At 39.2% G+C, this 23,898-nt stretch overlaps 4 protein-coding genes across 8 annotated transcripts in view; 1 reads left to right on the top strand and 3 right to left on the bottom strand.

The window, feature by feature from the left end:
• The window catches only part of LOC101164306 (beta-1,4-N-acetylgalactosaminyltransferase 3-like), a 29,514-nt gene extending 26,155 nt beyond the window's left edge, over nt 1-3,359 (bottom strand). The window contains exon 1 of one of the 2 annotated variants that reach the window (XR_002873413.1): nt 2,848-3,359. Coding sequence is in view for 1 of the 2 variants with exons in the window: in XM_011476158.3 (XP_011474460.2) it covers nt 2,848-2,980 (133 nt within the window). In the remaining variant the exon portion in view is untranslated. The remainder of the gene's footprint in view (nt 1-2,847) is intronic. The other variant, XM_011476158.3, reaches the window with a different exon arrangement.
• A 1,152-nt stretch (nt 3,360-4,511) lies between these two features.
• fkbp4 (FK506 binding protein 4) lies at nt 4,512-10,572 on the bottom strand. 2 transcript variants are annotated; one of them, XM_023955873.1, is made up of 11 exons: nt 10,118-10,572; nt 9,534-9,678; nt 8,825-8,967; nt 8,437-8,557; nt 7,735-7,891; nt 7,436-7,526; nt 7,272-7,355; nt 6,977-7,162; nt 6,714-6,857; nt 5,786-5,881; nt 4,512-5,682 (listed from the first exon to the last, which is right to left on the bottom strand). In XM_023955873.1, the coding sequence occupies exons 1-11, from the start codon at nt 10,208-10,210 to the stop codon at nt 5,578-5,580; spliced, it is 1,365 nt and encodes a 454-aa protein (XP_023811641.1). In that variant the 5' UTR covers nt 10,211-10,572; the 3' UTR covers nt 4,512-5,577. The 2 variants fall into 2 exon arrangements, with proteins under 2 accessions (XP_023811641.1, XP_023811642.1); XM_023955874.1 differs by having other exon boundaries at nt 4,512-5,679.
• A 103-nt stretch (nt 10,573-10,675) lies between these two features.
• ddx11 (DEAD/H-box helicase 11) lies at nt 10,676-17,573 on the top strand. Of its 2 annotated transcripts, XM_023955871.1 has the most exons (28): nt 10,676-10,909; nt 11,208-11,350; nt 11,430-11,645; nt 11,732-11,818; nt 12,288-12,424; nt 12,500-12,557; nt 12,641-12,748; nt 12,877-12,964; nt 13,115-13,317; nt 14,004-14,156; nt 14,233-14,279; nt 14,361-14,440; nt 14,544-14,585; nt 14,653-14,720; nt 14,813-14,851; nt 14,956-15,094; nt 15,231-15,365; nt 15,438-15,550; nt 15,626-15,698; nt 16,005-16,108; nt 16,201-16,350; nt 16,417-16,485; nt 16,565-16,665; nt 16,742-16,826; nt 16,916-16,991; nt 17,072-17,226; nt 17,304-17,377; nt 17,487-17,573. In XM_023955871.1, exons 2-27 carry the CDS (start codon nt 11,222-11,224, stop codon nt 17,349-17,351), a joined length of 2,703 nt encoding a protein of 900 aa, XP_023811639.1. In that variant the 5' UTR covers nt 10,676-10,909; nt 11,208-11,221; the 3' UTR covers nt 17,352-17,377; nt 17,487-17,573. The 2 variants fall into 2 exon arrangements, with proteins under 2 accessions (XP_023811639.1, XP_023811638.1); XM_023955870.1 differs by having other exon boundaries at nt 17,304-17,573.
• On the bottom strand, nt 17,463-23,863 carry washc1 (WASH complex subunit 1). 2 transcript variants are annotated; one of them, XM_011476157.3, is made up of 11 exons: nt 23,725-23,863; nt 23,013-23,153; nt 22,492-22,603; nt 22,256-22,402; nt 19,951-20,087; nt 19,728-19,863; nt 19,453-19,648; nt 19,182-19,355; nt 18,930-19,088; nt 18,256-18,324; nt 17,463-18,165 (listed from the first exon to the last, which is right to left on the bottom strand). In XM_011476157.3, exons 1-11 carry the CDS (start codon nt 23,730-23,732, stop codon nt 18,023-18,025), a joined length of 1,422 nt encoding a protein of 473 aa, XP_011474459.1. In that variant the 5' UTR covers nt 23,733-23,863; the 3' UTR covers nt 17,463-18,022. The 2 variants fall into 2 exon arrangements, with proteins under 2 accessions (XP_011474459.1, XP_020559735.1); XM_020704076.2 differs by having other exon boundaries at nt 19,453-19,645; nt 23,725-23,861.
• Nucleotides 23,864-23,898: the final 35 nt, after the last annotated feature.

Genomic DNA, 23,898 nt, shown 5'->3' with positions numbered 1-23,898 from the left:
TTTTTAACTCGTCATTACTGTCTGCACATACTTGTGCCAAACTCCATGCTACTGTGACAAGGGAATTTCCCATTCGTGGGATTAATAAATCTAATCTAATCTAATCTAATCTAATCTAATCTAATCTAACCCTAGGGTCTGTTTGAAAGTAAAGTAAAGTATAGTCAAAATTGAGGTTAGCTCTCAAACTTGATAAATGAAGCTGATCCTCAGACAAAACTTTGGTGTGTACCAAACGCGCCAGCATAAATGCATCCATGTAAAGATAACTTCTTTTTTTCTTATTATCTTTCATGTTTACATATGCCGCAGCGACAAGGTTTCCTACGTAATGGGAAATCCTTGGTTCCCTTTAGTCAAAGCTGATTGTGAGTATTAGCATCCTTTGTCAAACTAATGTACTTATTGAGAAACCAGATTTCTCTAGTAGAAATCACCCTTGGGAAAACAGGTTTCAACCCCCCCCCCCCCCCCCCGCCCCCCCGCCCCCCCCATGCTCAAACACCAAGGTAACAAAAACGAGTTTTCAAACCTGCAAGACATTGAACACGTCAACTTAAAAGCAACACGTTTTTTCCTACTGCATATTTCATGCCAAGACGCAATGATTCCTTTAGGTGGTGATAACTGAACAGTTGTCATACTAGTTAAACTGCCGTTTGCATACTGTTAACATAATGATATTTGACTAGAGAAATCTTTCTTATACAAAAAATGAGATTCCAACTTCCTTTTTAGATTCAGTTTATCTTTTTATTCATCCAAACTTATGTTACTGAGCTGTTGTAAACAAATGCCTGCAATACTTTAAAGATCCAGTCGCATGAAAATTGGGCTTTTGGTGTTTTTAACATGTTTTAGTGACATTTTTCTCATGATTGGGGACATACTGTACATAATTAAAATTAAGCCTAAAAATTGTGTGTGTGTGTTTTTTTTAATTAAAATCATGGTGAATCAAGAGGGGACAATAAAAATGTTCGGAAAAATCTTGTACTTGTGACATAGGAGCTACTACAACAAGCTACAATCTCCCTGCTCTGCTCCATTCCGATTCTTCTTGCAGACAAATAGATCAATTTTTCTTTGAGCTGGCATCAGGCTCAAAACTGTACAGATGGATAGCTCCAACATTGCTTTCCATTTTTGTTGGTGTTGGGGTTGTAAGTTGCTGTAAGCTAGCGTGTAAAAAGTTACCAAATCCCATTAGGTGTCACGCATCAAGGTGAGTGAAATTTGTTCTCCGCATTTCACCCATCTCCTGGGGGTGAAAGGCTGCACACAGTCAGGAATCATTTGGAGATTGAACTTAAGACTTTATGGATTGTTTTCTATTAAGTAATTCTGAGTTTGTTAGGACATACATTGGTGAATAGTTAGTGTGACCCTGTTCGTCTGTCTTTCACCACAGATAGGAGCCAAGGCCCCTTAGTAAGATATGCACACTTTTTATAAATAGATACATTTCTGTCATCACAAATATCATGTTTTTCCACTTAGTTGTGATCTGATTTTTTTAAAATAGAAAACAGAAAGATATTTGAACATTTGAAAGTTCCCACTTCCACAAACCGGAAGAGAATTAGAGCCAATATTGAAACTACGTAGCTAAAACGTTCCTCAAAACTAAGCAATGGAACATGTGAGATAAAGGATTTTGAACGCTTTCTGCAAGGACAAGTTAGATAACTACAGTCTAAGTGGTCTAAGTAATCTGTGTCATCGTGTGGTATTTAGCGCTGCTGATATTGTACCCGTAAAGATGACTCATTTTCAGCTCTATGACAAGCATTTCCAGCACACCTCTCTCTATAGGGTGTACTGTTAAACAGGGGGCAACAATTAAGGAATGCGGGTAAATAAAAGCCCTGCAATTCACCCTGACGTGCAGGTTTACTTGCCAGAGCAAGTAGGTTTTTTTTTTTTTTGTCCTGAGACAATGCAAAGTGTTGTTTTTCTGTTGTGGGTTGACATAAGAATGAAAATGCCTGTTCATTTCATCTCCATCTGCTCTGTCATGGTGGTTTCATGTCATGAATCTATTGGTGTGTGTAAGCAAAAACAAAAAGCAAAAAAAAAACCCCACCACAATTGGAACAGCAGGGTGCAGCAAAGATAAAGTGCAAAACGTTTGGTTACATAGTGCAAGACTTGACTTCCTTCTGAGAGTCTAGATGTTATGTGACCTTCTGACCTCTCTTCCCCACATCTCTGGCTGACATACTTAAACTGACTGCTCTCTGTAGATCTGGCGGTTTCATCTGATGCAAGCTACCGTTTCATTTCAAAATAAAACAAAAATAAAAAAACATGAATTAAAAGAAAGAATCTGTTGCAACTTATTCTGTACAGCATATCACTATACAACTTGTTTCCAGAATATATGTATATATATATATGTATATATATATATATATGTATATATATATATATATATATATATATATATATATATATATATATATATATATATTTTTTTTTTAAAGAGAGAGAGAGAACACAAGTAGTGCAGGGCAGGAATGGTCCAATTTAATCATTAAATTGCAATGGGATTGAACTTTTTTGAAGTAAACAATACTTTCCTATAATTGCAGCATCTTCTAATTGGCACGACCTCCTAAAATATAAATTTCATTTAGCAACATAAAAGTTAACTTTTACAATATAGAGTTAGATATTTAGGTTAATAAATATTCTCAACAAATCAAAAACTTGCTGTGTTTGTACTCCTGTATTTTGGAAACTTTACACACAGAATTTTGACTTTTCGAAACGTTTTTCATTAAAAAAAATAGTTTTTAAAAGCATGATAAATGAGCCTGTGAGTCTACTTGTGGCCAGACTTACTATCACTTCTCCACACGCTTGAAGCGATGAATTCATTGTAGACAGCCACAGCTCCGACCAGCAAAATTGCCCCAAGCAGAAAGTATCTGTAATTTCGCCGCATTTTCTTCAGGGGGAAAAACGCCCGGATCATCTTGGCTCCGGGGGGAAACGTGGTACCGACGAGCCCGCTGGTGCAATCGTCCGCTCTACCATCAGAAGAGAACCGGACGCGAGTCCGTGAGTCAGCCGTTCACTGGTTCCGTGTGCGCGCTACCGGCACTCCGAGCAAAGCCGCTGCACGTCTCCGCCGGTGGCTCGCATCCCGCGAACAGTGAGTCCACCTTTCCTTGACCTGAGACTAGGTGGCGTTAACCTGCTCCGATTGCTATCGGGAATCTGAATATTTCATAGGGTTTCCTGTTGCTCCTGGTCACTGAGAGGGCTAATTGTGAAAATCTGCCCAGGCTGCTCTCCCATTTAAGTCGCACACAGAGCAACACAAAGAGTGAACCGAAGGACGAAAACTCAAACCAATCTCACTAAATCACGACCCTGTCAAGAGAGAAAATCGCTGTATGACTGGGGCCGGTGGACAGGCAAAATAAAAGCATGACATTTCAAAATAAAAAATATTCATACACACGAGCGCAATGTCTCTTTTGAATTGGAAAACACCTACATTTATTATGCTAGAAGAATACCATTTTTTTCTGAGTACTAATAATACGGCGTCGTTATCAATGAAATACTTGAGTAGCACTTTATTATTTTGAAAGTCCATTCCGGAAATTCGTTGTACTTGTTGGTGTGTAATTTACAGCAGAGTCCCCTTGATGTCTGAAGGGGTGAACGTGAGGAGCCACCAGGTAACGCCACCTCCCCGTGGCTTACCTGTACTCAGCAGGTTTTGGCGACAGAAATGCTTCCCAGCAACCCCTCGCCCCAAACCCGCCTACGAGGAAAATAACATTGTAAAAATCGGTAAAATTACTCCTGTCCTTACGAGTTTTTCTAGATTGTTTTACCGTATCTGACCGTTTCCCGTCAAAAGTGTTAGCAAGGGTTTTTGGTAGCTTAATCCAAAGGGGGATAAAAAAAAAACTTTATTTTCCGTGGGTTTTATTAGGAAGAACTGTTTCTTGACGGACCAGAGTGAATTCTTTCTAGTAGACTTCTTTCTACCTTCTAACGAGTTAAGCGTATTTTTTCTGTCCTAAACCAAATGGAGAAATATGTAGCTAAAAGCTATTTTGTCAATTTTTCCCCAGATTTTAAAAACAGAAAGAGTCATACAATGTTCAAGCTTTATTTCCTATAGCCACATTGTGGCAAATGTAGGATAACCATAATTTTAAAACTTATTTTTAAAGCATTCTGCAGTTCTGAACGTGCCGAACTGGATTGTTTTGAATGTATATTCATTACATAACCTTTCCCTGAAAAATTTGCAGTCATCATGGAAGACGAACATTGAAGAAAAACTTGTTGGATAGGAAGAGGCTGGTGTACAATGAACGATGCATCATTATTGGGAGGGGGGAAAAACGCCATGATAACATTTTAGTGAAAATGAGATCCAGTGGTGCCTCTAATTAAACAACCAAATGATGCACTAAAAAAATCCTTTTGGAATGCATTAGCATAAATGCCAAATAGTTTTCACACAAAGTTCAACCATCACATGAATTTCTTATTCTTTATTTTTAGTGTAAACACAGATTTCAAACGTTTTTAAGTGTACAAATTACACACAGAAAAATACAGGAGAACTTAACTGTTAACATAAAAAAGCATTATGCAAAATAAAAAAAGAAATCTGCAAGTTACGTTTCTTATTTGTCAGAATCCAGCGACCAGTGAGCGTTCCCCCAAAGGATAAACCCAACTTTGGGTTGGATATTTGATTCAACTTGACCCTGAATATTAAAATGAACCTCTTTCTATAATTGTTCCTAACTGACTTCTGTAATAAGCTGTATATGCACATTTTCATAGATTTCTTTATAAGCTGAGAAACGTTTCCCTCAACTTTTCAGCATAAACTCACAAATATTACAGTAGCTGCTTGAAAACATTTTCCGTTGATATCTCTGAGAAGATCAATAGCACAAACACGATAACAGAAAGGGGAAGGAGAAGTATGAATATTTCAGAGAAAATGAGAACAGTCCTGTAATCCCAGGGATTAAACTGAGTTTCTCCACCATGCCTCTCTCCACAGTGCTTCTTAAGTATACACACTTTTTGGACACACAGGCACTAACATTTAAAATTAAGAACTATGCAAACAGTCGCAACTTCAGGGATTGATCAAGAGGCCCATCAAGAGGCTAAAGGAGGAACATATCAAATAAACAAAGGGTTCAAGACAGAAAAAAAGTATAGCCCTTCACAGTTGAGGGTTTGGAAATTCTACATTTGCAATAGACTTGTTTATACCTAGAATGCTGGGGAAAATAACATGCACAGTTTAAAGCTGTGAGTTGACAGGTTTGGAGTTAAGGTGGTGACTATTTAATCCATGAAATTCCCATCCCATAGGGCCGTCAGCTGAGGATGCTCCACTCACTCAGCTAGCTGCCACAGCAAAAAGCTTAGACATGGAGAAAGACGCACTAGGGTCAGTGCTCGCTATCAGACTCATTCTCACGTTCTGCATACACACAACCACACTTTCAACATTGGTGGCCTGAATACCCAGTTACAAAAGTCTAAATACAGTTGAACCACAGGGATATGGATCTTCATTTATGCTTTTGCTTCACTTGCAACTTCCTGTTCTCCATTCTCCACCTCCATTTCCTCAGTTCCATTCTCCTTGTTGTCACTCTTTACCTTTCCTGCTTCTTTCTGCTCCAAAAAGAAGAAACCACATTAGAACTTTTTCATGTCTCTGACTACATAAAGACAGGCTAGTTATGCCCTCTAGTGGTTATTGTACGAAATAGATAATTACCTTCGAGTCCCTCTCTGCAAATTTCTGGAACATGTTGGCATAAATGCGTTTGTCTTTCTCATGCTGCTCCTTCAGACGTTTCTGGCAGAGCATGACCTGAAAAGATAAAACATGCATCAAGGTTAACATTTTCAGACATGTAAAGTACCACACAATCCAAACTATAATTGTAACTCATTATCTCCAACTTTTTTGAATTGAAACTGTTTTCCTTATTCCATGACTTTTTTGTGTTTAAGAAATATAACTTGCCACAGTTTTGAAAACAAGTTAAACGTTTGGCATCTCTTAATGTAAAACTAAACAATAATGCAACACTCAGTGTTGTTCTAAAAGTTCAACTTGCTGATGCAAAGGATGAGGTATTTCAGATGGGAGTAGGCTGTCTAACTTTGTAATGTAATAAAAAAAATAAAACATTTGCACAACTTTAGACAATCTACTTAACTTTTCTCTGCAAACCATTTCTTCGCATTGATTGCACAGAAATTTTTTACAATTCATTTTGAAAACCAAGTCTGATATCATAGTTAATTTTTGTGAGTGTATGAAAATACAGCATACTCAGCACACTGATAAACATGTATAAAACCTAGTATTAATAGAAATGGTATTTTCTTACAAATTAAGATTTTGAAAGGACACAATTTTAATGATTTGAAAATTAATTTTTCAAATAGTATCACATACTGTTACAGTGGATGGTAGAGTAACTCTAATACAAAATAATATAATACCTATATCTAATATACAATAAGAGGCTAGCAGGTTTTAGTACCTTGTGATTTCAAAAAAAGCACCAAACCATCAAATCTTAGTTTAGGTTTAGATGTTTCCATCTTAAATTCTCTCTTATCTTAAGTTTATTAAAGAAAAACTGTAAAGGGAAATAGATGAAAAGTTTGGATCTTCTCTGGTGATGTCGTACCTGACTCTTGGCAGCCTTGTTGGCAGGATACAGCTGAACTACTCGTTGGAAGTCATCTCTTGCCTTGTCAAACTCATTCATAGCAAAAAGTGCCTCCCCCCTTCGAAACAGGGCCTTTTCATTGGAGGCGTCCATCTCCAAAGCCTGTCAATGGAGTATAGAGGTGGTCTTTTTGTCATGTAAACATAATCAACAGACAGGTAGAATGTAGACATAAGAAAATAAAAAACACAAAGTAACTTCAAAATGATACATTTCCATACTTTGTCACAGTTTTCCAAAGCTTGGTTTGGTTCGTGAAGTTTAAGGTAGCACATGGCCAGGTTCAAATGTGCAGCCAGCCTCAACGTCTTCGCCTTCTTCTCATCTTCCTCTGACAAACCAGACTCATGTTCCAGCCATGAAACTATCTTTTTGTACTGAACAGATGCCTGCTTGTATTTTCCATCCTGTGGTACATGAATTGACAGGTTGCAGAACATCAAAGAATCACGAGGTGTTTGATTCCAGGAATAATGTGTGCTCCTTAAAAAAAAAAAAAAAAAAAAAAAAAAGTACCTTAAAATATTGTGTTCCTTTCTCTTTGATGATACTGCTTTGCTCCAACTTTTCTGGTGTGTTCATTTCCCATGACTCCTTTGCCTGTTTTTGTAAGAAAGTACTCGTAACGCAGCAGTTTTAGGAAAAGCAGAACATGCAGTACATAATCCAGATCTGTTTACCTTCTCAAAGGCCGTGAGTTTAATCTTGTACTGCAGTGTTGCTCCAGCAGGAATGTTCAACTTTGCATTCCCTGCATTACCATAGCCATACCTAAAGTAAGAATAGGTAAAACAAACAATTATAATCTATAGTGTAGAAAACATTTGTCATACAAATTGTTAGAACTGGTAATTTTATAAGCTACTTTACAACCGTTACTGCATTAAACTGGCTTTACAACACTATAGTCTAATATTTGGCCATTTTAAGAAAACTGAAACTGAAGAACTACAGTCTTTACAATTATATGTAATCATACTTAGGCTTAATGGTGAATAAGGCCTCCTCGCCCTGCTCCATGGCCATGATAGCCTTCTCCAACCCAGCTGGCAAGTTAAAACTTTCTCCATCTCCAATCTCAAATTTCAGTTCTCTCTCGTCAAAAATGCGTTCATCATGAGTACCCTGCACAGTGACTGAGAGGGGATAGAAGTGTGCAGGTCAGGTGGGGTCACTCTCATAGGTTTACTGTGTGACCGACTTGTGTAAAGCTTTGGGAATGATGGGTAAACACATCTCATTTTTCTGTGACATTGCTGTTAATGTTTTCTGAATGGGACTAGATTGAACACAGAAATAATTAAAAATACAAATTAATTGAAGATAACTACGTTCAATATTTAACATAAGAAAGGAGTTCACTATATAGTAAAAACTTTGTGAGACAACTGAGTAATGCAGCAAATATGGGATTTAAGTAAAACGTGACCTCAAAAACTATTCTAATTGGATATCATTGTATTTATTGGAATTTCACAGAAAAAATATTGTTTTAAATGCAACTGTTTGCTTTTAGCCAGTTAAAATTTGTATAAGATTAACTCACTATGGTACTAGTCCTAATACAGTTTCCAGTATTTAATCAAACTTTCAATAAATACAGATCAAGATCAAGTTCAATTTAGGTGTACAATGTTATATTAATCAGAAAAGAGGAAAAAAACAATTCAGATGGATGTACCTTCAACAGTAGCCCCTTCATTTGGCTTTGAATATCCCTCCCCCTTAGTGATAATACGTCGAATGATTCCTCCATCTTCATCCTCTGTTATATCTTCTCCTCGAAAATCAAACAGTTCAACCTAAAAGAGAGTAGAAAAAAATAATCTCAATGATTAATACATACCCTTGAGTTCTCTGTTTTTCTAACACTATGCAAGATCATTTTGGAGATTATTACCACTGAATACCTGACAGAATTTGAAAAAGTATTTACTGGCTTTTAATTTATTTTAGTCATTACAGTAGATTTAAACGCCCCAATATTTTTGAATGTTTCCAGCAGACGTGTACATTTATGTGGCTTGTCTCTAATGCAATACCAGAACTCTATGCATACAAAAACTTACCTCAAAAACAAGAGTGGAATTTGGGGGTATCTTGGGTGGGCTGCCTGCAGATCCATAAGCATACTCTGGCTTGCAGACAAGTTGGCACAACTCTCCTACTTTCATTGTGGCCACACCAATGTCCCATGCTTTTATTACTTGACCTGAATAAAGTTAGATGATACAGTCTGAACTATTTGCACAATAGCAATAGGCAAGTATTCACTACCTGGTCCAAAACAAATTCAAAAATGCACTGATGTGACGTGATGTGATGTACAGTTGTTAGCAACAAATCATTTAACCTTAGTTGATGAATTGTCCAGCTTTTATCTCCAGAAATAACAATGGTTAAAGTCCTCCTATTCTAGATTAACAGTTAAGGAGTCACCAGTACCTAATGAGTGGGGCGACAGATACATCCAACAAGTTAAGTGTATATTATGTTCATTAGTTTGGATTCTGGATTACTAAAGTAAATCTGATTTCAGCAAAATGTCACACATTCCCAATCAAAAATGATTAAATTAAGGAATACATTTTTTGCAGCAAAAACAACATTGTCAACCCCCATGATGGTATGTAAATATTATGTATGCGCTAAAAAGAGGCTTTCTGAGCAAGCAAATACAGTAAAATAATCATAGAATAGAGTTTGCCCAACAACACATGATACTGAAACTTATTTTTATTTATTTTTTTGCAGCCAGGTAGAAGATTAGAAACCAACCTTTGCCCAACTCAAAGGAAAACTTTTCTCCTCTGTCTCTGCTCGAGTCAAAGTGTGTCCCATCCAAGAGCGTCCCCACATAATGGACAAACACTTTGTCACCAGTCATGGGGAGTTCAGTCCCTGTACCTTCCCTCTTAATAACCTGCGAAAACAAAAGCAAATCTCCATGAATGCAGCTGTAAATTTGTTTTAATCCTCATTTATTGAAATACAGTGGGCTCGCAAATCTTAACAATTAAATCTGGTGGGCTTAGTGTTCTGGTTGTGCATATAATCTACCATTTAATTCTATAAAACAGCTCATGGCTCCAGACCTTTCTAGAACTGGATTAGGTTGCATGATCGATATAATTGATAACCTAACAATAAATTCCCAGAAAAACCATCAAACAAAAACTTCTGCGAATAAACTTAAGATAAATGTTTACTGTGCTCTCACTGACCATGAACATTCACTAACTGATTGCAGAAAATATGTTTGAACTCAAACGTTAATAAATAGGCTAACGTTAGCTTAGCCAAAAGCGCCTGCTAACCTAGCAATATGCTTCAGTTAAGATCTTTATTACAAACCCGTTTACCTTTAGAACACCCCCATCTTTCTTTGGTGTGATGTCTTCCCCTTCCAGCGGGATCGCGTGCTGTCCTTCGTTTGACTGCTCCTCTGCGGTCATTTTTAGACAAATGTCGGACTTGCAGCAAAACCTGAGACCACTGACTGACACTAGTTAGTAGCAACGGTGGCTACAGCTACGGTTACTTCAAACCACGCCAAGTGCACAAACAAGGAGCCGACTATCAACAAATTAATGTCAAGCTAACATGCGTCGCTCAAACTCTTAGCTTTCTAGCTAATATTAAACTATACACGTTTCCGTGTGAAACTGAAAGCAACCAAACCTGCTACCACTAATCAAACGTATCAAACTAGCTGACTGGACTTGAGCGGGGATGCTTTCCGTTAACGTTGTCTGGCAGTACGGGTTCTGACAAGCGTTTTAGAAGGGCAGAGAACTTTCCAGACAGTATGAGAGAAGGGGGAGGGACGCTCGCTGGGGTTGTTCTATTTCACACGGGTACATTCCACAAAGGCGGTGCTAAAATTGGGGCATAGGAAAATCCATGTTGTTGCACTCTGACATAAATAAAGTTATCGCAATTCAAAAGCATTTTGTAATTTGCGAAATAAAGTGTTGAGACAGGACAATGTTTGGAAATTACTAGAGTAGCTCCGACCACAAATGTAGTCCAACGAGTTAAATATAGCCTCCCCTTTTCAGCTCGCCTCCTATTGGCCAGAGTCTGTGACCACTTCTGTTTATTGGCGCGTAGTTGAAAGTGTAGCTTTGAGAGCAGATAGGTAGCATTATACGGTAAGTACACTCCATTTAAGTACTAGTTTTATATTTTAACTTTTTTAAGTAAAATTTAAAACATTAATGTCGTTATATTAACTGTGTGTGAAGTTTATTTGTTGTCGCTGTAGCTTCCAGGTTTGTTGAAGTTAGCTGCTTGTACATGATCCACATAAGCTTTTAGTTTTAGTACCGGTAATCAATATAAAACTACTCAGTTTAGAAAGATTTACTACAACATTTTCAGTTTTATATTTCGAGTTGCCTGTATTGAATGTTGTCATTGATCGTATCTGACCATTGTTATGATCCTCAGAGAACATTAGGAGCATGGAAAAGGGCAGGGACACATTTCCATTCCCCTACCAGCCTTATGATATTCAGGAGCAGTTTATGCAAGCCCTCTACAGAGCACTCGACCAAAGCAAAGTTGGCATCTTCGAAAGTCCAACTGGAACGGTATGTGAAACAACAATCTCAACGAGCTCAATTTACCTAAAAACTTCAGTTTAGATTCATGGAAATGCTGTTGATCTAGGGCAAGTCACTGAGCCTGATATGTGGAGCTTTGAGCTGGTTGAGAGATCATGAAGAGAAGACGATACAGGAGGCCGCTGCTCTGCTGCAGGAAGGAGAAGCAGCTCTCTCCACCTCAGCTGCACAGTCCTCCTCCACCAGCTCCTCGGCAGAGCCAGACTGGATCACTGACTTTGTTCAAAAGAAGGCTGAGCGAGACCTGGTGTCCAAACTGAAGGTGAACAAGAGAAATGCACTTTTTAAATGTAGATTTCCGATTAAAATCTACAAACCTGCTGACTGTAACTCTTGCTTTTATAATAGGAGGAAGACTTAAAGAGGAAGAAGAGAGAAGAACGGTTAGAAATGATCAGAAATAATGCTCAGCTTAAGTATGCTCTTAAAAGGAAGGTAAGCTATATTTACAGAAGCACTTTGGTCACAGGCTGTTTCATTCTTTAAAGACCCACTCCAATCAAGATTTCTCTTATTTTCCTCATCTGAGCTGGTATCTGGCTCAGAATTGTATGGCTGAATAGCTCTGGCTTTGCTAATCACTTTTGTTGCACCGCTAATGTTAGGTTGGGGTTTTGAGGAGCTGTAAGCTAGCTGGAGGGAGTGTAAACGAAGAGATCATGGGAAATGAGTGCGGGCTTACTTCTGCACTAACAGTCCCACCCTGATCTCAGAGGTGAATTTCTAATGAACTCCTGCTGCTCTGTAGAAACCACGTCCTAGAAAACGACACAGGGCTTTTTGATTTTGGGATAATCATACTTGATAGACCACTGGGAACATTTTTAAAATAGAAGATAATTGGGGTTGGACTTTAAGAAAACATATCCGTTGAATAAGTTAAGGACTTTAAATGGATTTGTAGAGCCATGAAGATGAAGAAGCATTCAAGTTACTTCAGCTCAGCAAAGAGGATCAAGCTGAGGCACCAGAAGATCAAGAAGATGAGGAGCATATTGTTGCAGAATATGAGAGTGATGATGATTCAAAGAGCAGAAGCAGGTAAACCCAGTCAGTAACTAGTATGTCTGAAATGCCATTATAAAACTCAAATATTTGATGTGTTTGCATATGCAGATTACTCGGACGTGATGATGAGGAAGAAGATGAGCTAGTTGAAGAACATGTGACCAAGGTATACATGTGTGTGAAAAAGCCTACTTTTCTATAATTTAATACTCCAACAGGGTAAAGCTCACTTGCCAACTGTGTTTGTAGATCTACTATTGCAGTCGCACTCACTCTCAGCTGGCCCAGTTTGTCCACGAGGTTCAAAAGAGCCCCTTCAGTAAGGACATCAGTCTGGTCACACTGGGCTCACGACAGGTATTCCTCCAGCTTACAGCTTCAAAAAAACATAGGAGTAAAGAGAGACAAAACTCCCATTACACATTTATTTACCTTGTATTTATCTGTACAAATAAATGGATTTGATATGACATTGTGCTCAACAGAACCTGTGCATTAATGAAGAGGTGCGACGCCTTGGCAGCATTCAGCGCATTAATGACCGCTGCATGGAGATGCAGAAAAACAAGCATGGTATGTGCCCATGCATTGTTGGCATCACTTGGCTCCATTACCTTGGTCATTATATAGATGCTTGTGTATAGTGCAGTACATGGTGAAAAGGTAGTACGATTAAAAAAAGTAAAAAATAAAATAACCAACACCAAAAAATTCATTTTGTAGAAAAGCAGCGTCCTGAAGATGGTGCAAAACGCAAACGAGGTCCAGCGAAGAGCGTGTGTCCCTTCAACAAAGCCTCTGCATTGCAGCAGATGAGAGATGAAGTTCTGGGAACAGTCTATGACATAGAGCAGCTGATAAAAGTGGGCAAAGACATCCACTCGTGCCCATATTATGCCACACGCCTTGCAATCCCTCCTGCAAAGGTAAACCACTTCCATTCATCTCCAGTTGTTCATGTCTGTGCCAAGTTTGTTTAAGCTCTTATCAGGATTTCTAACAGAAAAACGGGGGAAAAAAGAAACAGGTAATCTTGACTTAGTTATTTGAGTTGGAGCTGTTTTGCGGGGGCCAAACTTTTTCTGCTGTGGAACCATTCTGGATGAGTGAGTCTTCACAGAATGATTGCCAACAATGAACTTTGTCTGAAAAAAGTCCCTTTTATTTACATTTACCATAGGATCACTGCTAGTTTTTGAAGAAATACACCAGATACTAGTATTTTTAAACTTCATTGTTAATTCAGGCAATTTACAAAACATTACTTAAATAAATCTTAACTGTTATGCCTGATTGTAAATAATTTAATTTTTTTCTGAATAATGTCTAAAGTAGAGCGTTTGAGACATTTCATTATTCCAATCAAGTGTTAGGGCTGTTTCAACTCCTTGAAGCCGCAACTGTAAGGAGTCATTTCAACGTCCAGTTCCAGTGTTTGCTTTTCACGCTTGCTTCATATCCGCTTGTCTGCTGTAAGGTTTACATTTATAACTTTGAAATAAGTAAATGTATTTTCAAGGACAATTTGTGCGGATTCTCATATGCTATAAAGTAACTTTTGAGGATTGTTCCTCTGGAAGATAAACTCTTTAGTTGTTTACTTTTTGTGCAGCTGGTGGTTTTGCCATATCAGATGGTACTTCATGAAGCTACCAGAAGAGCAGCAGGGGTCCAGCTGAAGGGCCAGGTGGTGATAATAGATGAAGCTCACAATCTTAGCGACACTCTCTCCTGCATTCATAGTTCAGAGCTCAATGGATCGCAGGTGACCAACTTTTTCAAATACATTCTATTTAGTCTTCTAGATTTTGGGATGTTTGATTTTTTTTTTTTTTTTGCAGCTTTGCCGGGCATATTCCCAACTTACTCAGTACGCTGACCGCTACAAGTAAGTTTTGCACACCAGACTTAATTCACAAACTCTGTATTTTTCCACTTGTTTACTGCATTCATTTGTCTTCGACATCAGGAGCAGACTGAAGGCAAAGAACCTGATGTACATCAAACAGATTCTCTTTGCCATCGAAAGGCTGGTCCGAGTGTTGGGAGGTGAAACACAGCAGTTAGTTTGTAACAGCTCAGTTTTGGATATTGGACGGTGATTTCTGTATTTTAAGACTCTGCTGAAAATGTTTGACTTTTTTCTGCGCAGGTAAAGTTGGACAGAACCCCCAGAGTCAAAATACACAAGCAGGTTAGTCAATTTTTAACATAACAGGCATATCGATGCATAAATCTCTAACCTGCTGTTTTTCTTGTAGGAACAGAGATGCATACCATCAACAACTTTCTCTTCAAGGCTGAGATTGATAACATAAACTGGTTTAAGGTGGTTAAAACAGTTAAAAAATCATGTCTCCCATGCATGTCTTCAAACCACAAACTAAAGTCTACATCCACTTTTTTACTCGCACTTTGTAGTTGCAAAGATACTTTGAGAAGAGCATGATCAGCAGGAAGGTGAGCATTGGATGTTTCATATGCACTTCTCCCTCTTCTTTAGGAAGACGTTTACTTCTGAGTCTTTTCCATTGTTAACATTTACCTGTTGTGTGTTCACGCAGCTCAGCGGGTTTGTGGAGAAGTACGCCGGCTCAGGTGTGACGCTGCACACCCAGAACACCTTAAACAAGGAGAACCGACGCACAGAAGGGTTACTAAACTACTTAAAGACCCTAAAAAGCAACCAGAACTCTGCATCTGGTTAGTCCATGGAATTCACTTGAACAAAGTCTTTTTTTGTCCTATTATCATGTATCTAAAAAATGTAATAAATAAATACATTATTAATGTGTTTTTTGTCACTAAAATGATTTAAAGGAATATTCCCTGTGTGTAGTTCCCCAACCAGACCTGCAGGAGTCAGCTGAGGCAGAGAAAGTGCTCTCTGCATCTCCCATGATGCAAATCGAGGGCTTCTTCATGGCTCTCACCAACAGCAACACTGATGGCCGGGTTTTGGTGCACAGACAAGGTATTATTCTTTCTGGAGATCACAGACTGATGCACAGTTTATGTGTAAAATTACAATTTTTCAATCTTTTAGGCACTTTGTCGGAAAGCAGCATCAAGTTCCTTTTGCTGAATCCAGCGGTCCACTTTGCTGAGGTGTTGAAGGAGTGCAGATCCGTCATCATTGCTGGAGGAACCATGCAGCCTGTGAGATGGATTTGAACAAACAAAATCAAACTGATTAGTTCTGTTTGTTTTAATCACACAAACAAAATGTTGTAGGTTTCAGACTTTAAAGAAGAGCTTTTGCTTTCTGCTGGAGTGGGACAGGAGCGCATCGTGGAGTTTGCCTGCGGTAAGTCATACTTTTTCTATGTGCAAGATTTTCTATTAATCGATCTAAATGGGGTTTATATCAGAATACATTCATAGCAGATTTAATATTAAATTAAAGTTCTGATACGACAAAAGGGAATTGGAGTCAAAAAATGAATGCATCAATAAAACAAAAGTAAACATCCATATTATTACATCTATCACAGTAAATTTGGTTCCAGTGCTGCTGTACTGCAGTTTGGCATTAAAATGTAAAAACCAAACATAAAATGACGTAAAGCCTCTCACATTCTACTGATGTGCTGTCATTGTCCTCGTCTGTCAGGTCACGTTATTCCCCCGGAGAACATTCTTCCCATCGTCATGTGCAGCGGTCCATCTGGCCAGGAGCTGGATTTTACTTTTCAAAGCAGGGATTTACCATGCATGGTAAAAGAAGACACTTTGTGATTTGAAGTTGTTTCTTCTGCTCCCAGTTGTGTGGCTAGTAATCACATCGTTCATGCCTGCTTTGCTGACAGATGGACGAGACCGGCCGCATTCTTTCCAACATATGCAACGTGGTCCCCGGTGGGGTTGTGTGTTTCTTCCCCTCCTATGAGTATTTAAGGCGGATAATGTGTCACTGGGAGGCCAGCGGTGCCCTAACCCGACTGTCCAATAAGAAGAAGGTACCATCAGCTAAATGTCAAGAAAATGTCAACGCACATCTAAACCTAACACCAACATCCTCTTAGATCTTTCAGGAGCCAAAAAAGCCCAACCAGGTAGAGCATGTGCTGAGTGAGTTCTCCCGTTGTATCCAGGTAACTGAGTGAAACCGCTGAAATGTGAGACCGAGTATCTTGGATTTATATGTTGAGCACTTTTCCTCTTTGATCGTAGAGGTGCGCTCAGGAAAGCAGTGGACTGACCGGAGCGTTGCTTTTTTCTGTGGTTGGCGGAAAGATGAGCGAGGGAATCAACTTCTCTGATGACCTGGGCAGGTGTGGAATGTTTTTATTGCATATAGTCAACTAGCTTCTTCTGTTCCATAATGTGTTTTTTGCCGTATGATTACAGGTGTGTGGTAATGGTTGGAATGCCATATCCCAACATAAAATCCCCAGAGCTGCAGGAGAAGATGTCGTACCTCGACAAACACCTGGTTGGTCTGGTTTCATAAAGTTATGATAGAAATTCTTGTGTTTTTTTTTTTTTTTAACAGAAAAAAAATAACAATTGTTGTTTATTTAGCCTCACAGTCAAGGAAAGAGCCCCGGACAAGCACTAGTAGAGAACCTTTGCATGAAGGCTGTCAATCAGTCCATAGGTAACCATGGCAACAGATGCAGAAAATGAAGTCACGGTATTTTTGATCAACAAAACCGTCTTTGACGTCTGTCTCCATAGGTCGAGCTATCCGTCACCGTGGCGACTATTCCTCTGTAGTGCTGTGTGACAGGCGTTACTCTCGTCCCGCCACGCTCTCTAAACTTCCAGCTTGGATCAGGAGCCGCACAAGCACATATGCAACGTTTGGTCCCGCTTTTGCTGCCTTACGCAAGGTAAGGAAAACAGACAAAGATAATTGTTATCACCAAGGCGTTTGATGAACTGACTGTTCTTATTTTTTTTTTTTTAGTTCTTCATGGAGAAGAAACAGCAGCAGGTCTTTCAGAACGACTCATGAAAGAAAACACTTGTTTTTTTAATACGGTAATTAATTTTCTAAGAAATAAAAATTTTAAATGATATTTAGGGGAAATCATTACCTTAAAGAGCACTTCAACCAACAGTTTGAGAATAAATGCTCTTTATTTTTCAGGTGACATATTTTCTGCTGTCATCAACACTGTTATTCAGCTCTAAACTAATGCAGCTCATCAATGGAATAAAGAGTTTTTTCATGGCACACAGGTTATCACTGACCCAGTTTCTTAGTAAGAAAAGTTAGCTCTTGTCCTCTTAAATGAGGTCTACTAATGTGAACTACTTAAAAATGTAGATGGATGGCAGGCACAGCACAGGTAGGCACATCTTACTCTGACGTTTTAATAATTCAAGAACAAAATCCACATTGTTCTGAAATGGAAAGCATTCTTGTTACTCAGTTTGATTTTTCACAACAATTTTTTTTTTTTATTTAGAACCCATTGATAAATCAAAGGTACCGTAAATAAAATATGAATGAAAATGTTCATTTGTGTTGTAGTTTGACTTTGAGCTTTTGCATAAACTTTAAGTTGATTTATAAATGTCCTGTCCTATTGTCCTGTTTAATTGAAAAATCAAAACAAATATTGCCAATACGAGAAATTCTTTTTCACAACGTCGGTTCTGTCTGCCGCACGTCACGTCACGTCACGCTTCCCAGTCGTCGTCGTCCGTCGCTGTTTGCGGGGCAGGAAGTGGAGGGATGGCGTTGGACATCCTGGCAAACGCACCACTTGCACCTGCGGGAGCCTCACCGGACTCTCCAGCTGCCGGGCCTTTTCCAGATATTCCTGAAAGAAGGAAGCAGGAAGTAAAGCAAAAGCTGTTCCAAAAACCTCAGTTTTTAAAATATTTTATTTAAAAGACAAGTCTTGTCGTACCTTTTCTGCGCATGGAGAGTTTATTGAAGAGATCAGACATGAAGTCGCCACCACTGGATACCACCCCAACTGATGAGAGATGAAACAAGGAGCTTCTAAATGAATGAGCTTCAATCAATTATTTAAATGAAATGAGTAGATGGAACTTTGCATCAAAGTAGAACATGTGACTTCAAGAGAGAAAAAAAGCAATGGATCAAGTTGAAAACCATGTTGGAAGAACAATAGTCTTCAATTTGTCTTGCAGTGTCTCACAATAACATGGCTGACAGCAAAATGTCAGCTGTTTGTGGTACAAGCACCAGATTTAGCATTCAGATCTGTTTCAGAAAATCACATTTGCCAGAAGAAAGTTCAATATTTAAAAAAGAAAAAAAAAGCGAAAGACTCAATTTAGTGCACTAACAGTCCATATTGTTCAGACTGGGGCAAATCGAAATTAATTTTTTTTTTTTAATAATTTAGTGAAAGGCCTCCATCTTTCAAAATGGCTGCCATTTTGGATTTTTCTCGTGGCAAACGAGCTTTTCTGAGAGGAGATCCTGAGGTACATCCATGGTAGATTTGGCGCTGGTACCACAAAATGCACGATTTGTCTGAAATGTCAACCTAAGCGGTCTCTGCTACTTGGCCTTCCTCCACAGATAGATCCACATGCCGGTTGCAACAGTCACCTTGCTCTTGCTCCTTCTGCTTCTTCTTCTCCATCTTGCGCTCCTTGACATTGCGTAACTTGGCCTTGCCAATGCCCCCGGCGTTGCGAATGGATTCCAGCAGACTGGCACGACCGTCTGATGGCTGAACCACTTCGCTGGGAGCGCCTGCCATGCGACCTGCAGCATCACAGTTTGAGCTAGCGCTCGTTACTTTTAATGAGGTCGAACAGAATCCACAGTTGACGTGACACGAGTGCAGACGTGACCCACCTGAGCTTGGCACATCCGTGACGTCTGAGGAGCTTTCCGCTGGAGGAGGGGGAGGAGGGGGTGGTGGAGGTGGGACCCCCATGGGAGCAGCAGGAGCAAGGGAAGGAGGAGGGGGAGGAGGAGGAGGCGGTGGAGGTGGAGAGAGCGATGGAGAATTCAATGGAAGGAGGGTTCCTAAAAGACATATGAAAGCCATTTTCCCCATCATTATATACATGTTTAAAGGTTGAATAGCATGTTTGGTGAAATAAAAAAGTCATTAGTCCAGTACCAGGTGCACTACTGTCATCATTGAAGGAGGGAAGCTCAGGAATGTGTATGGGACCTGACGGTGCAAATCCAGGACCGAGGTCTGCGCTGTATGACAGATCGTCTGCGATGCCTGGCAGGTCGGGCAAATAGGACGGCACATCTATCTCGGGGACCTGACCCAAGTCTGGCACATAGAAATAGCTTTCTGCCGTCTGCTAGGAAAGAAAAAGTTCATCAAGATAAATCCTACATTTGACGGCAGCAAAGCTGCAGCGTGCTCAGTCGTTGAAGAACCTGTCTGTCCAGCTGCTCTCGCTTCGTAATGGACAGAGGAGCATCGAAGGGTTTCTGCTCTTTTTCTGTCTCCAGTGTCGTGTGCGTTTTTGTCACTGCTCCCGCCAGAGGATCAAGGAACACATACTTCTTATACCTAAATGCAGAACACACGCGTAAACATGCAAGCACAGATTGGCAGCAAGCAGAAGCATCCGTCTGTGTGTTTGTGTTTAAAACTCACAGATTCTCTGTGGTATTAAAGAGCAGCAGAGAGCTGACAGATGAGATGTTTCGAGGCAGACTGCCCAGTCCTTCCTCTGCCTCATCCTCAGACTTCTTCTTGTTGCTCACACACAATGGGAAATGCATTAACTTCTCCTAAAAGACAAAAAGTCAAAATTAGATTTTTTTTTTTTTACAAACTTTGAAATCCTAAACGATGCAAATGACGACTGCCACTAAAGTGCTTCTGTGCGGAGATGCGCACACCCACAAGCACAGAAACACCAAATGATGTGACTGGGGAGCTTGCTTCTAAAACACACTGAATAATGCATTTGTGTGAGATTGGGTTATTCTTTTCCTTCCAGGCTGACAAACTAACACAGACACACAAACACCCCTCCAAAAATACACATAACTGCAACAACGAAGAAAAGAAAAAGGAAAAGCTCATGCAGCAGAAAAGATAATACTAGCTGGTGCAAAGTTTCCAGAAATGCTTCAGAGTAAACTGTGGGGTTTGTTATAAAATGCTGCAGAGTAAGATATGTACCCAAACACACACAGTTAACTTAAAGGCTAACGCAGCTTGGAGTACTTCATACAATACAGTATGCAACAGTGGAGTGCAAAAGTAAACCAGGATTTGTTGATCTGACTGAAAAAAATAAAAATAAAAACCCTAAAGGAATGCCTTCATTTTAGCTCCTTTCAGTCTTTGCTCCAAAGAACCCCAAATCAATTTTCTTCTGGGATTTTAAAAGTAAATTTCACATTTTTTGTCTTTTTATTTTAGGTAGAAGCAACAAGCAGTGGCTAATAAGATGATAATACATAACTAGAACATATATATATATAAATTAAAAAAAAAAAAAAAGTAAAAAAACAACAGCTAAACTTGACCCGGTGGGTTCTCAAGCGTTGAAAGGTTTAAATAATAATTTTAAAAAGTCCCAAATATATAAAAATAAAAAAAATTCATACTATAACTGAAGTTTTCATCCAGTGGCAAACAATAAATGTTATTGTAATATTGAAACATCAGGAATGGGTTTTCTCAGAAAGCCTAATTATTTTTAGCAGCAGAGGATAAGTGAAGCAATGAAAATGAAAGCTGGATTTATTTGCATTCACAGACTAGTGGATCTTAAAGTGTAAATAGGTTTTATATCCTGATAATTTTCAATATCAACAAGTTCGTTCTAGTTGAAAAACAAAAAATGTGTCCATTAATGTTTTAAAAAAAAAAGACTGATTTAGGGTTTAAAGGGATTCAAGAATCTCGAGGAGTTAAGTTGAAAGTAAATGTAGGAATTATTACCAGCTTCTGTTTGCTATAAAAAAGCAAGTACACACCTGTTGGGTTCCAACATCTCTCTTTTTACGTTCTGATTCAATTTTGCACATTGTTAGTATTTGACGGACCTCGCTGAACACTAAAGCCTCGTTGAGCATTTCCATTTTAAAACGGATCCATTAAACCGTACAGAACCGTAATTTTTGGGACCCCGTGGGTTGTAGGTCCATACAGAAATGAAATAGAACGGTTAGGGCGGAGCTACCATCATCAAACGAAGAAACTCGTTGATTGGCAGAAGGTCGTTATGATAAAAGAGAGCGCCAAACCAGCGCCAATGTTTCCAAACGGAATCTTTTGTCAAACAGCGTTAAATTCTTTGTATATGCTGGATGAACTCCATTGTTGTTGTTGATAGCTTCGCTTTTGCAGTAGTCGTACTACTATGACGCAAAGCAATGCAGGCAATCTACACCCAGAATGCACCGTGACGGTCCAACTTTGAGTGGAAACACTCACCTGAATTGAATAAACCATTCCAAACCGTGTCGTACCGCTCAGTGGAAACGAGGCTAATGCCTCCTCAAGTATCTGAATGGAGAGCATTTAAAGTCTTCCTGAAGATGAAACAGGCTTTGTTCAATGTGGGAAAGACAACTTGACGTTCTTGGAACCAGGACTTTTGATTCTTTTGATGGTTACTCAAAACTCATTAGGTATTCTCCCTCAGGCTTATCTTAAACGCACATCCCTCCAGATGCCAGAGTTACAGCAGCGGCTGGAGACAGTGAGATCTGCTCTTTGCCAACGATAGCATGAAGCATGCTGGCGAAAAACACAACGGGAAATCTCCAACCAGCAGGATACAGCGGAGTTTAAGTGAGTTAGACTGCTTCTCTGAATGCAGCACCACAAAAATCAATGCAACGCTTGTAACTTGAAACTGCAGATGCTATTTATCAGTCACATGATGGGAGAAGATGCCAAAACCTGAACCGAAATCTACATTTTTGTGCATTCATCTCACCTGCAGAACCTTCTCATCAAAAGGCCGAAGTTTACTCTGAATCCTGCGCCTGGAGCAGCTTTGTGAGGAAGGGTCTGCCGCCCCTGCAAAGATGGATGTATATTCCTGGAGCTGTTCTGGGGCCGGGTACTTGGCACTGGAGAAGACCTGCAACACAATTTGACCTGCTTCTGCAATTGTCACACACCATGGTTCCAATGTAGAAGTTTTCATCTAAAAAGATGAGGCTTTGTTACCTTGGTGGCCTTCTTACTGCCTTTAATCTTATCAACCCTGGCTTGAGCGAGTCGGATCCGGTCAGAGACGCTCTGCAGCTGGTGGCGGTTTTTCTCCACGCTCTCTGAAACCCTACAAGCAGGACCAGCATGAAGGTTATGCAGTTATTTGAAATCCTTACCAATTATTGTTTAAGTGCTAAAAGGGTTTAGCCATTTATGTTAGACAAAAAAATGCATTGTAATAATTGATGTGTTGTTTTGGACATTATATAACAAAAACATTAACTCAAGTTATGTCTTGACCCAAGGTAAAAAATAAATAAACAGGTCAACAGACAGTTGTTGTTTTTTTAAGAGCTTTATCACTCAGTACTGCTTTTATAAATACTATCAATGTTGGTGGCAGCAAATATTGTAACGGTAATGAGTCACTTTTGAAATTAAAAACCAATTTTTGGGAAGTTAGTGTCCATTAGTATGCAAAACTGACATACTTTTGAAAGATTTTCCCCTTTTTTTAAGTTAGTTTTTTGGCTTGCCTTCTAAAAATGTCGGTGGAAATTGCCTCTAGATACAGAAGTGCATCAGCGATCTGATTGACAGCCTCTTCCCGCCTCAGGTCCGGCTGCACCAGAGGGACCGAGTACACCTGGGCTTCCAGGCAGTGTCTGTGTGTCATCCTGCAAAACAACAGCAACACCATAGCACTGTTAGTTGCTCTATACTATTCTATTCTATTCTATTTCAACTAACTTTATATATTCAATAGTAAAATTTAGGATACAAAGGAAAGAATGCATTAAGGCCTCTTATTAGCACAAAGAAATATTAACAATTTAAATAAAAACAATTAAAGTTGAGTTAACAAAGAAATGTATGTTAAATATAACCTGGACAAAACCTTTATACTAGTTCCAGGTGAACGGCCTTTATTCTTTTTAGGACTAAAATGGAATTTGACTTTTTTTAACATCTCGTTGAAAGAAAAAATAAAATTCATAAATCCTCATTTGACTCTCACATGACAGTCAGCGGCGCTGAAATGATGTTGCAACAACCGTTTATTGCCAAACACGTCGCGTTATTTTTTTGGGTGTTTTGTAGGGCTAGCTGAAACCTTGTGAACACCATTTGCAAGTACATGATGATCCTAAAAAGAAATAAACTAATTATTAGATTAGGAAAAGAGCGACACAAAAACTGAGAACATCACCCGTTATTACCACGTCGTCATACAACCTAGCCTCTTACCTGACCATTGGTTTGATTTACAGTTGAGTTTCATTAAAAGAATAATTACAATCTAGACTGTCGGTGATAGCTGTAGCTTTTTATTTAGCAAAACAGTTTACACTTCCGCATCTGAGCAACACGTGACCACGCCATTGCGTTAAATGGTGCATTCACGGTGTGTCGGAAACTTTT

Source organism: Oryzias latipes, chromosome 6 (genome assembly GCF_002234675.1).
Source record: "Oryzias latipes chromosome 6, ASM223467v1".
Classification (NCBI taxonomy): Eukaryota; Metazoa; Chordata; class Actinopteri; order Beloniformes; family Adrianichthyidae; genus Oryzias; species Oryzias latipes.
Note: the sequence above shows the minus strand (reverse complement) of the source record. Positions and strands in the feature narration are given on the sequence as shown.

Coding starts and splice junctions, on each gene's coding strand:
- fkbp4 (XM_023955873.1), bottom strand. CDS start 10,210: ATGACCGCAGAGGAGCAGTCAAACGAAGGACAGCACGCGATCCCGCTG. Junction 9,679..10,117: donor AAGATGGGGGTGTTCTAAAG/GTAAACGGGTTT, acceptor TTGTTTTCGCAG/GTTATTAAGAGGGAAGGTAC. Junction 7,163..7,271: donor AAGGAACACAATATTTTAAG/GTACTTTTTTTT, acceptor CATGTACCACAG/GATGGAAAATACAAGCAGGC.
- ddx11 (XM_023955871.1), top strand. CDS start 11,222: ATGGAAAAGGGCAGGGACACATTTCCATTCCCCTACCAGCCTTATGAT. Junction 11,819..12,287: donor AGTATGCTCTTAAAAGGAAG/GTAAGCTATATT, acceptor ATGGATTTGTAG/AGCCATGAAGATGAAGAAGC. Junction 16,992..17,071: donor GGCTGTCAATCAGTCCATAG/GTAACCATGGCA, acceptor CTGTCTCCATAG/GTCGAGCTATCCGTCACCGT.
- washc1 (XM_011476157.3), bottom strand. Junction 20,088..22,255: donor TTGATGAGAAGGTTCTGCAG/GTGAGATGAATG, acceptor TTTGTCTTTTAG/GAGAAGTTAATGCATTTCCC. Junction 19,089..19,181: donor CACGGATGTGCCAAGCTCAG/GTGGGTCACGTC, acceptor GTGATGCTGCAG/GTCGCATGGCAGGCGCTCCC.